Source organism: Microplitis mediator, chromosome 10 (genome assembly GCF_029852145.1).
Source record: "Microplitis mediator isolate UGA2020A chromosome 10, iyMicMedi2.1, whole genome shotgun sequence".
NCBI classification, from domain to species: Eukaryota; Metazoa; Arthropoda; class Insecta; order Hymenoptera; family Braconidae; genus Microplitis; species Microplitis mediator.
This window is the reverse complement of record NC_079978.1, coordinates 17,025,454-17,041,549: the sequence shown is the minus strand read 5'-3', so window position 1 is coordinate 17,041,549 and position 16,096 is coordinate 17,025,454. Positions and strand designations below refer to the sequence as shown.

General features: G+C 25.5%; 3 protein-coding genes across 4 annotated transcripts; 1 reads left to right on the top strand and 2 right to left on the bottom strand.

Annotated features, from left to right (window-relative positions):
* Positions 1-793: 793 nt before the first annotated feature.
* LOC130675915 (motile sperm domain-containing protein 1-like) lies at positions 794-7,453 on the top strand. Its single transcript, XM_057481816.1, has 6 exons — positions 794-1,031; positions 1,172-1,348; positions 2,590-2,753; positions 4,480-4,636; positions 4,857-5,000; positions 7,118-7,453. Exons 2-6 carry the CDS (start codon positions 1,210-1,212, stop codon positions 7,147-7,149), a joined length of 636 nt encoding a protein of 211 aa, XP_057337799.1. The 5' UTR covers positions 794-1,031; positions 1,172-1,209; the 3' UTR covers positions 7,150-7,453.
* Positions 7,454-7,739: 286 nt separating this feature from the next.
* On the bottom strand, positions 7,740-12,584 carry LOC130675914 (eukaryotic translation initiation factor 4E type 2). Of its 2 annotated transcripts, none has more exons than XM_057481815.1 (6): positions 12,276-12,584; positions 11,997-12,060; positions 10,451-10,690; positions 10,216-10,368; positions 8,030-8,281; positions 7,740-7,924 (listed from the first exon to the last, which is right to left on the bottom strand). In XM_057481815.1, exons 1-5 carry the CDS (start codon positions 12,293-12,295, stop codon positions 8,093-8,095), a joined length of 666 nt encoding a protein of 221 aa, XP_057337798.1. In that variant the 5' UTR covers positions 12,296-12,584; the 3' UTR covers positions 7,740-7,924; positions 8,030-8,092. The 2 variants fall into 2 exon arrangements, with proteins under 2 accessions (XP_057337798.1, XP_057337797.1); XM_057481814.1 differs by having other exon boundaries at positions 8,037-8,281; positions 12,276-12,583.
* A 2,042-nt stretch (positions 12,585-14,626) lies between these two features.
* Positions 14,627-16,096, bottom strand: LOC130675584 (uncharacterized). Its single transcript, XM_057481356.1, has 3 exons — positions 15,575-16,096; positions 15,298-15,491; positions 14,627-15,021 (listed from the first exon to the last, which is right to left on the bottom strand). The coding sequence occupies exons 1-3, from the start codon at positions 15,766-15,768 to the stop codon at positions 14,822-14,824; spliced, it is 588 nt and encodes a 195-aa protein (XP_057337339.1). The 5' UTR covers positions 15,769-16,096; the 3' UTR covers positions 14,627-14,821.

The window sequence follows — 16,096 nt, the reverse complement described above, 5'->3', positions numbered from 1 at the left end:
TCAACCTCAAATAACTTTTGAAAAAATAGAATTCCGCAAAAAATGATAAGAATCTTTTTTTGTAGAGCATTCAATTTCCTACAAAAATATGTCTGTCAATTATTCCTATGACGCATCGTTAGCTCCTTATAAAAATCAGAAGACATAAAAAAAAATTTTTCCCATGTTATTCTTATGGGAAATAGAAAAGTGCAATGCGGACAATGTTAATATTAATATTAAGAGCTCTCATTTTCACAGGCGTCTTTTTTTATCTAAACGAAACTTTTGAACCTGTTTGGAAGAAAAAAAAAAAATTTGTTTGTTTTTTGAATCACCCTAATGCGCACATAGAAAATTCAAACAACCATAGCTGCAATTATTTGAAATTCTCTTTTTTTTTAATTTATCGTTTTGAAAAAAATCCAAAAAATTATTAGACCCGACCAAATTCAGATCATAAATTTTATACGATCAGTGAATGTAGCAGACGAGACATTTTTTAAATTTTAAATAAATAAATAAAAATAGTGAAGTTTAAAAAAATGCGCGTAGTGATTATTCATTTATCTAAACACGAATTTTTGTATTTTTATTTATTTATTCAAAAAGTTTAAAAATTCCCACTTGTCAGTGATATTTATATATATTTATATTTTTTTTTTTTGACAAGTAACGACATCTATGACGATTATCACGACCTACGGATAAAATAAAAAGCATTTTTTTGTATAATATTTGTGACGTTATACAACACACGTATACTATACAAACATGGATTTTATATCATATATACATATATATTTTTGTGATGATCAGTACAAAGCATACAAAGTAATGTTGTGACTTGTATGACGATAAAATGAACCAAAATAAATTATTTTTTTTAAATTTACATAAAATAAGTGGATTTTTTAAGTAACTTTTTACAATAACTAACTAACAAACATATTTTAATTATTTACATCCTAAAAAAAATTTCTAATCATTTAATTTACATCGAATATTAAAATTCGATATATGAGTTTATCAAGTTCAATATAAACAATCAGGTATATCTTTTTTCTTTGTTTTTAATTTTAATTTTACTTTTTTATTAAATTTTAAATTAAAAATATTTTGTGCTGCAGACAATTAATTTTGATTTATTTAAATAAATAATTATTAATAATAAAAAATAATATTTTTTTAGGTGTATGGAATTTATAAATTTTAAACTACACAGTGGATATGCATTCATTACGTACACCAAGAAAATTTCCTGTTTTTGTATTTCCGCAGAGTATTACCTTCTATTTAGATGATCAATCGACACATAAACAAGTCCTGACACTTTATAATCCTTATGAATTTCCAGTCAAATTCAAAGGTAATTTTTAAAATTTATTTATTATTATGAGTATAAATGTAGCAGACATCAGACAAATTTAAAATTATTAATAAATAGAGTAAATAATTAATAAAATAAAATTTTTAAAAATGCGCATTTAAAAAATTTGAAAATTAATAAGTGCATTTTTTTATGTACATTATTGTTTTAAGGAAGATAGCCACTGTGAGGATTGAAAAAATAGGTGATTTTCGGGAATTTTTTTGACTGGAATAATAAAGGAATTTGGGGATCGTTTTTTTTGTTTTCTAAAGTATACATTGAAGATAATTCTCCTAAATTTTCATTAAAAAATATCATGTTGTTACAAAGTTATAAGCATTTTTGTGGAGCACCAAAAAAATTTCCCCCACCACGGTGTCATCTCTAACTGAAAAACGGATTATCAGAAACAAAAAAACCAAACGGCGTTGTAATCTGTATGCATGTGGTTATCGTTGCACATAAGGGATTTTGAAAATTTGGATTTGAAAAAAAATGGCGACATATTAAAAATTTTTTCGTTATTTTTTCTCATTTTTTTGGATTCAAACAGCCCTAAAAAATCTTAAAAATCAAAATTTTCAAAATCCCCTAAGTGCAACTTTAGCTACTGAATAGACGAATACGGCAAAAAAAATAAGTTGCGAATCGGTTGATATTTATGCAAATTACAGATGCCACCAGTTCAAAAAAAGTAGTTTCGAGAAAAACGCGTTTAAAGTTTTTAGTCGATGCAACGGTCAGTTGATGCACTGTCACAAAAATGAATATAACTTAAAAAATATTCGGAATTTTTATATAAAACTCTAGATACATATTTTTGAACATAAAAACTATGATTTAATGAAAAAAAAAAAAAAATTTTTTTTTTGAAATTTCACAGTGGCTATCCCCCTTAATTATTTACTCCATTCATTTATAATTTTAAATTTATCTGACGTCTGCTAAATTCAAACTCATTTATTATTTATTATTTTATTTGCAATTTTTCTATGAAACGGAAGTTGGCCGACATCTGATAATTTATGGATTTTTTTTTAAACTATAAATCATTAAAAAAAAAAATATTCAAATAAATTGCACCCATAGTTTTTTATATTTTCTACATGTGCATATTTTTAGTTTTTTTTTTTTTTTGTAATTCTCTGGTAAAAAAAAAATCCGAAAGTTTCCGGTTGTCTGTTAACTTCTGGATCATAATTTTTCATATTATTTTTAAAATATTTTGACTTGTTTAGTTTTAAGTACTTCTCCAAACAAATACAAAGTTGTTGATCCTGAGGGAACAATAAAATCAAGATGCTGTGTGGACATTGTTGTAAGACATACTGCTCTCCTGGTTGCTAATTGCAATGTAGTAGATAAATTTAGAATTCAAATGCAAGAACACCCGACAAAACAAGTAATTAATTTATAATATATATTTTTTTAATGAGTGTGAATGTAACTGACAAGTGAGAATTAAAAACATTTTTAAATAAATATTTAGTATTTAGATCAATGAAAAATCAGTACGTGGAATTTTTAAAAGTTTCATTATTTCAATTTATTTAAAATTTATAAATTGTCTCATGTCTGCTACATTCACACTCATATTTTTTTGAACCACTTCTAGTAAAGAAAAATTTATATTCTTATAAATTATATTTAATTTTTAGTCATAATCTATATTATTAAGAGAATAAGGAAAATTTTGTTCCCGCCATATCTATATGATAGAATTAGTTAATGTTATTGAAATTGGTATCATTAGATAGGTCTTGACTTGAATTTGTGCCTTTTCATACTTTAAACTCTTTTTAATTCCCAAGTATTGAGATAAATAGATTTATCTATATCATTCGAATTACATTTAAATTACGCGGGAAAAAAGACGATCGTATTTATTTTCTTTAAACAAATTAATACTTTAATTATTCTGTCACTAAATATGACTGAATGTCACTGAATATATAGCTATATTATTTATATCGCGTTACTTATTCCAAAATGACAGATTTTTATACTCCCTTTTGATTTTAGAAAGCTTCTCAATGCCAAAAAAGTGCGCATAGAAAAAAAAGGATTCATTGACACAAAAAATCTTTACTCGCCTAAAGAAAATTTTTACTTACCCCAATAAATTTTTTGCATTATGAATTGAAAACAAAAATTTATTTAGAACTAGAAAAAATTACTTGGTGCAAGGAATTATTTCTTGACCAAAAAAATCTTTTCTCACCCCAAGACAATTTTTGTATTTAATTGATAATGCATAAAATTTCTTGGTGCAAATTAAAATTTTTTGCGGCAAGAAATCCTTTTTTTCTGCGTATTTTATAAATTTAATAGTAATATTGAGGCAGTAGTGACTGCAGGTTGATCGTCTTTATTATTAGAAAATAAGGAAAATTTTGTTTTAGTCAAATCTCTATGATAGAATTAGTTAATGATATTAAATTTGGTATCTTGAGTTGAATTTGTGCCTTTTCATAGTTTAAACTCTTTTTTATTGCCAAGTATTGAGATAAATAGATTTATCTATATAATTCGAGTTACATTTAAATTACGCGGGAAAAAAGACGATCGTATTTATTTTCTTTAGATAAATTAATGTTTTAATTATTGTCACTGAACATGACTGAATATATATAATTATTAGTTTAGAAAATTTAGCCCATGTCATGTTTCCTATGATAATAAAAATAAAATAAATTTAATTTGGTATCAGTGGAAAAACCTTGACTTTAATTTGTAGTTTTTTATAGTTTTATGTTTTCATTTAATAGTTAGTTCAAAGTCTTAAGTTTTATATCTAATTATGTATATATATATATATATAGTTTTACACCGGGGAAATTTAGATTGAGAAGATTATTCTGAGCATAAAGTTCCTGAATAATATTTCTTAATTTCGAATATTGTGGGACTTTTTAAATAGTCAAAGTGGCCAATCAGAAACGAGCTTTAGAAATAGAAAAAATATAAAAGAATAAATAATAAATTTGGCAGCGCTATGCGTAGCTAAGTTGTTTTATATAGAATTGTTATTATTAAATTCTTCAAAAATAAAAAACTAAGTGAATTATAATAGGATTTCAATTATTTTATAAAAATAATAAATTTATATTGATATCTCGTGTTAAAAGGTCATAGGAAAAAGAGATGTTGAAGCAAAATTATTACCAGGGGCCTGTGATACAGGAAGAGGAACTCCGGATCCTGATATGTTCCAACAGTTACCTCTCAATGAAAATAGGCAGCAAAGGAATTATTCTTTAGCTTCTCAATCACGGACAATAGAAAGTATGTTTTTTTTTTTTTTTTAATTTTTAATGAGCTTTTTATGAGGCAAAAGACCTAGTACCCGATCACTCTATGTATCAGTATATCTGTACTTAGTATTTAGTAAATATAGATGTACAAATACGTGAGTCGTCGGGTACTAGTTCCCTGATCAGGTAATGGGTCTCTTCCTTAATCAATTTTATATTTTTAAAATACTTTATTATTTTTTTTTTTTTAGGGGGAACAAATTATATAGCACTTGTTGCTGGAATTATTTGTATAATTGGACTACTTTTGCCTACTCAAGGTGAACAAAGTTTGAGCATACCTGAGTATCTTCATTTGTCAATTAATTTCAAACTTATATTATCTTTTGTGTTAGGTAACTATTTTTTTAAAAATATTTATATATTTTTTAAGGGCATTCTCCGAAAGTGTCCCCACTTTTTTTAAATATTCAATGATTTTTAATTGTAATGACCGAATTAAAATTTTGATAATCAATTAAAAAAAAGTTAAAAAATTAACTGAAAAAGAAGCAACGCAGTTACAATTTCGCCAAGACAGATTTAAAAAATAGTATATTACATACCTAGGCCAGTAAAATAAGAAAAGTCTCAGATCACATGTAATTGTTGGCCGAGGCGAAGCCGAGGCTGACAAACATGTGGTCTGAGGCTTTCTTTTTTACTGGCCAAGGTGCGTATACTATTTTTCTGCTCGACGAAGCCGGAAAGTTGCAACTTCGTTCAGGGCAGCGGCCCGAAAGTTGCCACTTTCCGGCCGGAGGGCAGAAAAAATTATTCAGTCAATTTCAATTACATTGTGGCCACATTTCTGGAAAATCTAAAAATCTCAGGGAATTGTAAATATACTGGAAAAGTCAGGAAATTTCGTCACAAAGCTGGAAAAATTTTTTACTTTCTTTATTTTTGACTGAAAAATTCCGATAATTTTTTTTTTGTCGATGCGATTTTAATATCATTTTGAAAAAAAATTTTAGAATTTGATTTCAATAGCGAAAAAATAAAGCGGTTGGAATTAAAAATTGTTAGTAGAAACCAATCGTCGGCATCTTCAAGTCATTAACATGCATATTGATGTTAAAAAATCAAAAACATTAAAAGTATACATAAGTATTTAAGTATTGAGCTTCACTATATTTATTATTCGCGTACTTGATTAATCTTTTATTAATTTTCTATGAAATATTTTTATTCATGAAATTTATTCTAGTGAAAATGAAAAGTTTATTCATATTTTATTATAGAGTCAGTTATATAAAAACAGATTTAAATTAGAAAATAACAAATTATTCATTTAACAAATAAAAAAAACCTATGAACATTGACGAAGAATAAAATAAAGTTTCATTTAACGACAATTATTGATTATTTATCGAACTGACTCATACCATTTTATTTTGAATTATAAAAATATTTCTGGTCAGGGAATTTTTCGATTATTTGACTGTAATACCTGGAAAATTCAGGGAATTTCAGTTTCAAAAATTTGTGGTCACCACTAATTAGGAGCTCAACAAAACTTGGAAAATAAATTTCAGTAAAAATCTTCATGTCAACATTTGAATTTTGAATGTCCCATGTGAAAAAAATTTGTTCCAAAAAGATTCCAAAAAATTTCCGCATATGGAACTTCTAAACATTAGACAGATTAGAACTTCGAATGGAACGTTAGTCATTTTGATGGTAAAAAAAGTTTTTATGAGCGAATTTAGAGTCAAAAAACGACGTTCGTGGAACTTTTTTGGAATTTTTTATGGACGTTTTTTTTGTTCTATAAAAAATTCAAAAGTAGTGATTTTTGAACTATTTTGGCATGTTTCTGGAACGTCTTTATTCTAAAAAAGATGCAAAAGTAATGATTTTGGAAAGTTTTTGGAACCCTTTTTTTAGTCCATAAAAGTCAAAAGTGGTGATTCTGGAACTTTTTTTGAATGTTTTTGGAACGTCTATTTTAGTTCTATAAAAAAAAGTCAAAAGTGGTGATTCTGAAACTTTTTTGGAATGACCATAAAAAATTCCAAAAAATTTTCAAGAACGTCCTTTTTTTACTCTAAATTTGCTCATAAAAACTTTTTTTTTTTACCATCAAAATTACTAACGTTCCAAAAAAGTTCCATTCGAAGTTCTAATCTGTCTCATGTTTAGAACTTCCACATGCGGAACTTTTTTGCAATTTTTTTTTACACGGGGTCAAATTTTTGAAGCTCAAATTTATTTACTTAATTTCGTTTAATTCCCAATTGATAAAAACTATCAGTAATTTTTTAAAAATTCTACATCTCGGCAAAATTGTAACTGCGTTGTCTTTTTTTCAATTAATGCTTTAATTTTTTTAATTAATTAATAAAATTTTAATACTGTTATGACAGCTCAAGTTCATTGAATATTTTTAAAAAGTGAGGGGGGCACTGACTGAGAATGTCCTTAATTTATAAATATCTACTACTAAATATTTTTTTTAATTTTTTTACAGGATTGGTTACAATCATAATTTTAAGATTGTAACCATTAATAAACATCTGACGGAAAAATTAATAACTCATGAGATAAATTTAAACGTAATTATTGATAAAAACGCACAATTTACGTAAGAATTGTTTTAAAGTGATATTACGTATTATCTTTCTTTTTTTTTCATTACACAACATTTTTTTCTTTCAATACTAGTCTGTAAAAATATATAGATAGAATTTCGTGCCGTTTCCTTTCACTTATTTGAATATATAATAACTATATATAATATTTTTTTATTTATTACATAAAAAATCACGCTTATTAATTTAATAATGAATCGTGGTATTCTATATTTACTTATTTTGTAAATATATTTAAATAATTAATTCTGATATAAATATATATCTGTAAAGAAATGACTTTTTCTTCTCTGTAATTTAATGTCTTTAATGAAATTGTAACAAAAGAAATGATAATTTATGAAATATTAACTTTAGTGTCGTGCAATTAATAAATAAAATTGCAGATTACACTTAAAATTACATTAATTACGATAAAATAAAAAATATTTATTTATAAAATACATGTTTTTTTTATATTTTATTTTTTATTTTTATCTGAAATAAAAAGATTTTTTAAAATTTTACAAAATCAATATATACTGTTTCCATTTTTTTTTTTTTATATAAAGGTCATAACAAATTTTTTTTTCAAATTTTTTGTGCTCAACAGTAATACGCTGTGCGCTATAGAATATCTGCGTATTTATTTCTTGACATCACAATGTTTTTATTTTTAATTTTAATTTTTTACGAAAACTTGAAATCTAAAAAAATAATAAATATGAATAAGAATGACGAGTTCAATAAATTTTGGCGATTAATTTTGACATTAATTTATTAATAAGTTTATAAAATAGAAAAAAAAATACTTAATACATTTCGAAGTTAAATTTTTATGATCATGTCCTATTATCAGTCGTTGAACAAAACTTTTAAAAAGTTTGTTTAACTGTCCCATCACTTTGGCTTTTAATAATTGCGTGTTTAAGTCTTTCATTATGCGGTTTATAATCCATTAATGTATCAGAAGGTAACTGTAGTACACGTCGAAGAGTTTCTTTAATACGACCGGTCGTTGCTGTATCCGACGAGGTTTTATTCCATACACATACTTTGTCTTCCTGTAAACAACAAAACCAATTTTTTATTTTGAATTACAATTGAAACCTTATCCGTGTAAAAAAAATTCGTTGTAAAAAAAAGTTCGATTTTGGAACTTCTAAACTTGAGACGCACTAGGACACGAGTGGAACTTTTTTTGAACTTTTAGTAGATTTCAGAGAACTCTGTATTTTGCGTTTGTCCTCATGGTAGAATTTTCAAAGAATTGCCATAATCTATCATAATTTATCTAGTATATTTCAAAAATACTATTAGTTAAAAAGTTTATATGTATATTAGGGTGCGTCATTTTGGAGCAACATTTTTTTTTTAAGGGGTTACCGAATTTCAATTCAATTTAATTTACGGACAAACATTAGAAACCTAAAATAGAGAGTTTTTAGCGTCTTTTAAAGCCTTAACAAAGAGCTAGAAATTTCGTATTTTCAAAAATTCTAATTCGTCTCCGAGAAAAATTGTTTTAAAATTCTCATTTACTCTACGAGTGCAACAAAGACAGTCCCGTTTATTTTTCTGAATGTGAGAAAGAGGTCCGGTACCGTATCCCCTTAAGTGCATGTGGAAAAAATCATAGTCCAACACACAAAAAAAATTTTTGCGCATGAAAAAATATTCTATGTCGATTACAGACCCAGCTCAGTGAAAAATTCGATTTCCCATTTAAATAACACGGGAAAATTTTTTTTTTAACTGAATATTTTTAACTCGTGAACAAATCAATAGATCGAATAGACTCATACATATTTTTAGAAAATTAAACGCTCTACAAAAGAGGTCTCTTTTGATTTTTTGATAAATCCATCGGTTCAAAAGTAGAGCTCGAAGTAAAATTGGAGATCTTTTTACTTTTCCAGCGAAACTATCAGACTGATCACAAAATGTTATAGGGTCTTTTTTGTTGACAATTTTATTCTCTACAAATTATTATCAGTAAAGTTTTTTAGAATTCCCCATTGTTTTCTAGTTATTTACATTTTAATTCAAGCTCTTAAAAAAGTAGTGTTCTGATCGATTTCAAGAGCTCGTCATAAAAAGTTTTTGAACTTTTAAGTTTAGAAATTCCACATATCAAACTTTTTCGGAAACTTTTTGAAACGAATTTTTTACACGGGCAAATAAATAAATCATTTATTTATGATACTGAATTTAGCCAACGTTCAATAATTTTTGGAATTTTTTCTAAACGATAAATTATAAAAAAAAAATATTTTAAATAATTGCACCCATCCGTGGAAAAAAAAATTTCATTCATAATGAATTTAGATCTGAATTTCATGACGGAACTTAGATCGTAACACAAATATGACTTTTATCATGAATTTACTTCAACTTTTCGTTTGTTAAATCCGTATCAATTCTGAAATAAATTTACTGCGTATTTGAATTTATCGTGGAATGACTTCGATAGAAACTTCACCGAATTTTAACTATTAAACCTTTTGTCAAATTTCTCGATTAAGAAATTACTAAAAAATTTTTTCCATCAAGTAAATCAGTTTCGATTTTAAAATTAATTGAGTCCGTGTTTAAAACGGACGGAAGGATATTGCGAGAACTTGTCTGAATTTTTACTATACTAAGCGTTAAGTCAAATTTTGAAATTAAAAAACATTCAATAAATTCTTTCTGTCTAACAGGTCAGTATCGATTGGAAAAAGAATTTATCGCTTGGATAAATTAGACTGAGCCATAATTTTGTTGTGATTAAAGTTGTTGAGGCAAATTTATGATGAAAGTCATATTTGTGTCACGATCTGAGTTTCGTGATGAATTCTACATCTTAATTCATTATGAATAAATTTTTTTTTACTCGGGTTGTTTTTAATTTTCTACATGTGCGGATATTTAGATTTTTTTTTATAATTATTTACTTATAAAAATTCAAAGTGTTAATTGTCTGCTAATTTCAGGATCATATTTATTTTCTATTCACCTGAAATCTTACAGATACAACAGCTCCACATATTTCTTCACCGACCATAAACTGTTCTCCCAACATCGCTAGGATAAGATTCTCCCAGCAACGATCTACTGAACCTTTTCTCAATGTGACTGCCCATCTTCCACCTTGTCTATTAGCTAAATCCTTAACAAAAAAAAACCATTAATGAGATCTCATAAGTAAATTATTCTTTATTAATAAATACCAAGTCATTTTTTTTACATACTTCCCACATAGGTTTTATTCCATTTTTGAATAGATGAAAATCCGACGAAGGTATGAGTTCCGATGGTCTTGATAAATGACTGTAGAGTGACCAAAATTGTTCGACACTACCAAATCGTCCAATGAATTTTAAATTTTCAGCATAACGTCTATCACTTTGTTTGCCAACAGATCTTCTACTATACCATAATGTATAACCATATTGTAAACGGTTTTCGTTTGGACCTATTTCTATGGGAGGCTAAAAAATATATGAATATAAATTATAAATTTTTAGTTTCAATAAAAAACTATGAGTATATTTTAAAATCTAAAGAACTAAATAAAATTAAAAAATTTAAGCTGATGCTAAATAAAATTATCGCGATACTAAAATTAGCTGACGTCTACTAATTTTTGGAATTTTAAAATACGATGAATTGTTAAAAAAAACATATGGAAAAAATTGCACTAATGATTTTTTAAATTTTCTACGTGCATATTTTTAATTTTTTTTTTTTCTTTTAATTTATTTGGTGCAAAAATTGTTGATTGTCTGGTGACTTCATGATACTGAAGTTAGCAGACGTCAAATAATTTTTAGATTTTTTCAAAAACTATAAATTATTCAAAAAAAATTCGACATAAAATTTTTTCAATTTTCTACACGTGCATATTTATAGTTTTTTTTAAATTTATTTGGTGCAAAAATTGTTGATTGTCTGGTGACTTCATGATATTGAAGTTAGCAGACGTCAAATAATTTTTAGATTTTTTTGAAAACTATAAAATATCCTAAAAAATTCCACTTAAAATTTTGACACATTCACACTCATAAGTAGCAAACGTCAAATAATTTTTGGATTTTTTTAAAAACTATAAATTATTTTTAAAAAAATATTCAAAAAAATTCCACTTGGAATTTTTCAATTTTCTACAAGTGCATATTTTTAGTATTTCATTTTTTTTTGTAATTTACTTGGTAAAAAAAAATGCAATAATTGTTGATTGTCTGTTAATTTTATGATACTGAAGTTAGCAGACGTCAAAAAACTTTTGGATTTTTTTAAAAACTATAAATTATTTTTAAAAAAATATTTAAAAAAATTCCAATTAGAATTTTTTCAATTTTCTAGGTGTGCATATTTTTAGTTTTTCATTATTTTTGTAATTGACTTGTCGAAACAAATCAATCCAAAAATGGTTGATTGTTAACTTTATGATACTGAAATTAGCAGAGATCAAATAATTTTTGGATTTTTTTATAAACGATAAATTATTTAAAAAATTCCACAGAGAATTTTTTAAATTTTCTACGTGTGTATATTTTTAGTTTTTCATTTCTTTTTGTAATTTACTTGGTAAAAAAGAATGCAAAAATTGTTGATTGTCTGGTGACTTTCGGATCATAACTTCAGGACTATAAAAAAATGGTACTTATAATTTTTTAAATTATCTCCATATGCCTATTTTTAATTTTTTTTTTTCTAATTGACGTTTAAAAAAAAATCCAAAAATTATTAATTGCCCGTCAACGTCAGGATAATTAAACAAAATAAAAATATTACCAGTCTGAATTTGAGAGCTTGGTTAGTAGAGTCTTCATCTCCACTTTCATCACTTACTTTACCACTGTAATAAAATAATTTTATTTAAATAAATAACAATAAAACTTTTTTAATAATCAATAACCAATTTTATCATTGTACTTAATAATTTAATTACTGCAAGCATGTGATGTTTAAATAAAATTTTTTATTGTTTAAAATATTCAACACTTGCATGGGAATTTAAATAAAAACATGACAATGTGTAACAAAGAAGTGATAAAATAAAAGATAACTCACGTGTCGTATTTTTCAGACATGTTGAATAATTTATAAATATTATATATATATACTTGTACAGATATATGAGCAATATTATTAAAAAATTATAAACAATGTCTTTTAACAGGTACTAATTAATATAAAAGCTTTTTGGCTTTGTGATAAATATATATTTAACTTGCTATCTCTCTCCTTATTTTTTACAACGTAGTGAGTAGTATGTACACGCTGATATACTTATGCTTGATACACGTTTTTTTATTTTAGATATTAATGTTTTCTATGAAAAACTAAAGGTCAGTTCCAGTCACTTCCACGCAAGATTCAACTTTAGAAAAATTCACATCAGTGTGAATGTAGCAGACGTCAGAAAAATTTAAAATTATTAATAAATAGAGTAAATAATTTAAAAAATGATGATCATAAAAAATACACTTGAATTTTTAAATTTTTTAAATGCGCATTTATTTTAAATTTTAGTTTATTTATTATGTACTCTATTTATTTATAATTTTAAATTTGTCTGTCTGCTACATTCACACTCGTAAATTCACAATTCGCTGGACAATAGTTTTGTTTATTTTACTTGACGATAGGGGGCGTTTATTTCAAATTACTATTCATTTTATAGAAAATTTTGTTTATTTTTCTCACATGGTATTTAAGAAATTGTATTTACCGATTATTATTTCGATTGTGATTCAAAAATACGCGCGCTTGTTGTGACCGGCGGAATGTCGCCTAACTGACGTTTTGTAAAGAATATATGAATATTTAAAATGTATGTAAATTTGAATGTGAATGTGACTGACAAGTGGGAGTTTTTTTAAATTTTTGAATAAATAAATAAAATGTAAGTAGAATAAAAATAAAAAAATTCGTATTTACTCGAATGAAAAATCAGTGTGGGCATTTTTTTAAAATTTCATCATTTAAATTTTAGGATTTTTTTTCAACAAATCAATTACCAAAAAACAAAAACTAAAAATATGCACATGTAGAAAATTTAAAAAACTACAGGTGCAATTTTTTCAAATATTTTTTTTTTTAAATAAATAATTAAAACATTTATAGAAAAAACACTTAAAAAATGCACATAAAAAATTTTTTTAAATCTTTTAGTGCATATTTAAAAAATTTTATTTATTTTATACGTGACTTATTTATGAAAATTACAAAATTGTCTGATGTCTGCTACTTTCAGTATCATAATTCGAACATGAGTGCACCAGTGTAAGAACAATTCGTTCCAAAAATATTTAAAAAAAGTTTAAATATGGAACTTCTGAACTTGATACAGATTAGAACTTTTTTTTTTGAACTTTTGTAATTTTGATAATAAAAATAAAACTTTACTGAGGACTTTATATGAGCGAATTTTAAGTAAAAATATAAAGTTTTCAAACATATTTCTGAGAACGTATTTTTACATGAGTGTGAATAAGTGACAACTGGTAATTTTTTAATTTAAGAGAGTACGCGCTTTTGATTTTTTAATTTTAATTAATTAATTAATTTAAAATTTATGAATTGTCTTACATTTGCAACATTCACACTTATAATTTGAACATGATTACCCTATTAAAAAAAATCCATATGGGATATCATGGGAATCCATAGGAGTTAATATAAGAGTGTATGAATTTATATAAGAATCCATGTAGGAAACCATAAGTATCTGAATTCCCATGCAGAAAACTCACATAGGCAACAGTGGGTACCTGGATTCCCATACAAGAACTTGAAATAGGAACCCTGTTTAGAAAATTTCATAGAATCCAATAGTTTCTCATAAATTCCCATAGAGATTTTATAAAAATGAATGAGTTCTATGGGAAGCGGATTTTTTAAGCAGGCCCTGGTGGAAATTTTTCGGATTTTTCTCTGAAAAACTCTGAAAAACTCTTTAGAATTTTAGAACTGAGTTTTTCAGAGAAAATTCAGAAAAATTTCCTCCAGGGGCGAACTTGGATATATGGATTTCTTCGTGGGAAATTCATATAGGAATCTGGGCTTCTATATATACGTATAGGAATAAAAGATATTATTAATATTCCTATAGGAAACCATGTGGGAATTCATCTGAAAACGCCATAAGGAAACCCCCATAGAAATCTAGGCTGGATTCCCATATAGATGTTTTGATACTGCACACAATTTTTAAAGATCACTAGATATTTTTTAAAATTTTTGTTTTTAGACTTTAGAGAATATTATTCCTTTAACGCCATTAAAAAATACGTCAAGTTATATAACGTCATTGTGTGTAATAATAAATCCATACTTTGTAATCTGTCCATATTGAAAAGATTTAAATATCAGTATTACATCATGAAAATTTTTATTTTAATTGACATGCTACGATTGGATAGATAAGAAAATTTTTAATTAAAAATTAAAATACACTTATCAGAGTATTCATAGTAAAAATTACGAATACGAATTGATAATAGAGTAGAGAAAACGATTAAAAATAAATAAAATGACTAAAATATTGTTGATAATGAAAATTATTAATTTTTTGAAATACAAAAATATGCATCCAAGTAGGATATTTTTACAACTTATTGTTTTCTATTTTCATTATTTTGACGGTTCCTCACATGAAAGTGACGTTGCAGTCCGTTCATTATTTCATTCCGTTGGAACATAACTTCGTTGTAACAAAATTTCGAAAAAACAATTGGACATTCGTAGTCCACATATTCAATACATTTTGTGTTCCTTCCATCAGGTACAAATTTGAATGAAGATTTTGAATTAACTAAAAAAAAATATTATTTTTAAAAATTCACTTAAATAATTTAATTTAAATGATACTGAATTTAGCAGACAATTAAAAATTTTTGGATTTTTTTTAGGACAGTTAAATTTGAAGAAAAAAAAAACTAAAAATATGCACATATAGAAAATTTAAACTACAAGTTCAATTTTTTTAAATATTTTTTCTTTATAATCTATCGTTTTTTAAAAAAGCCAAAATTATTAGACGGCGGCTAAATTCAGTATCATTTTAAATTTAAATATAATAAATAATTACCACAGTCATAATTCGTAAAAAAACATGTCCGGTGTTCAGAATTAATTAGAAAACCATTACCATCAGGTTTTATGGAATAATGTCCTTGAGCTGTGTTACGAATTGATGGAAACTGACTTAAATGTTCTTTGTAATGAACAGAATACTTCCAATGATCAAGATTTCCAGTTTCATCAATAATATTAAAGTTTTCTCTAAATAAATGATTATTTGAATTTTTAAAAATACAATTGCATTCAAATAAATTCAAAAAAACGGAGTATTAATTCATACTTACATAGTAGGATTTAACTTCTTCACATTACTGAAATCTGCCACATACTCCCACACATCTACCGGGTTGGTATTTTCAATAGTAACCTCAACAACTACGTGATGAACTTTTTTAAAAATAAAAAATATGTAGAAAAAAACTATTGCCAAAATATAAATGAGCGTACGAAATTTCCACGTCAATGGATTTAGGCCCATTTTTATATATTTAATATCAACAACGAAAAATATATACTTTTATATTTATATATTTATATAAATATATATAAAAAACTTTTTTTTTTATTCAAATGTCAAAATTCAAAATTAACTTGCCGGTAATTTTTTTAAAGTTTTAAATTTGAAATTTGTAAATGCTTTGAATTAATCGTTCACTTAAATTTTTTCTCGTAAAAAAGTGATTTATAAATCAGTAAACTAAATAAATTATTGTATTGTCTGCCCGATACAGTGTCTGAGTATTATTTGACAAAGTCATTCAATATTCGAAGACATATGTTGATCCGACTGCTTCCTCTGCGTCTGT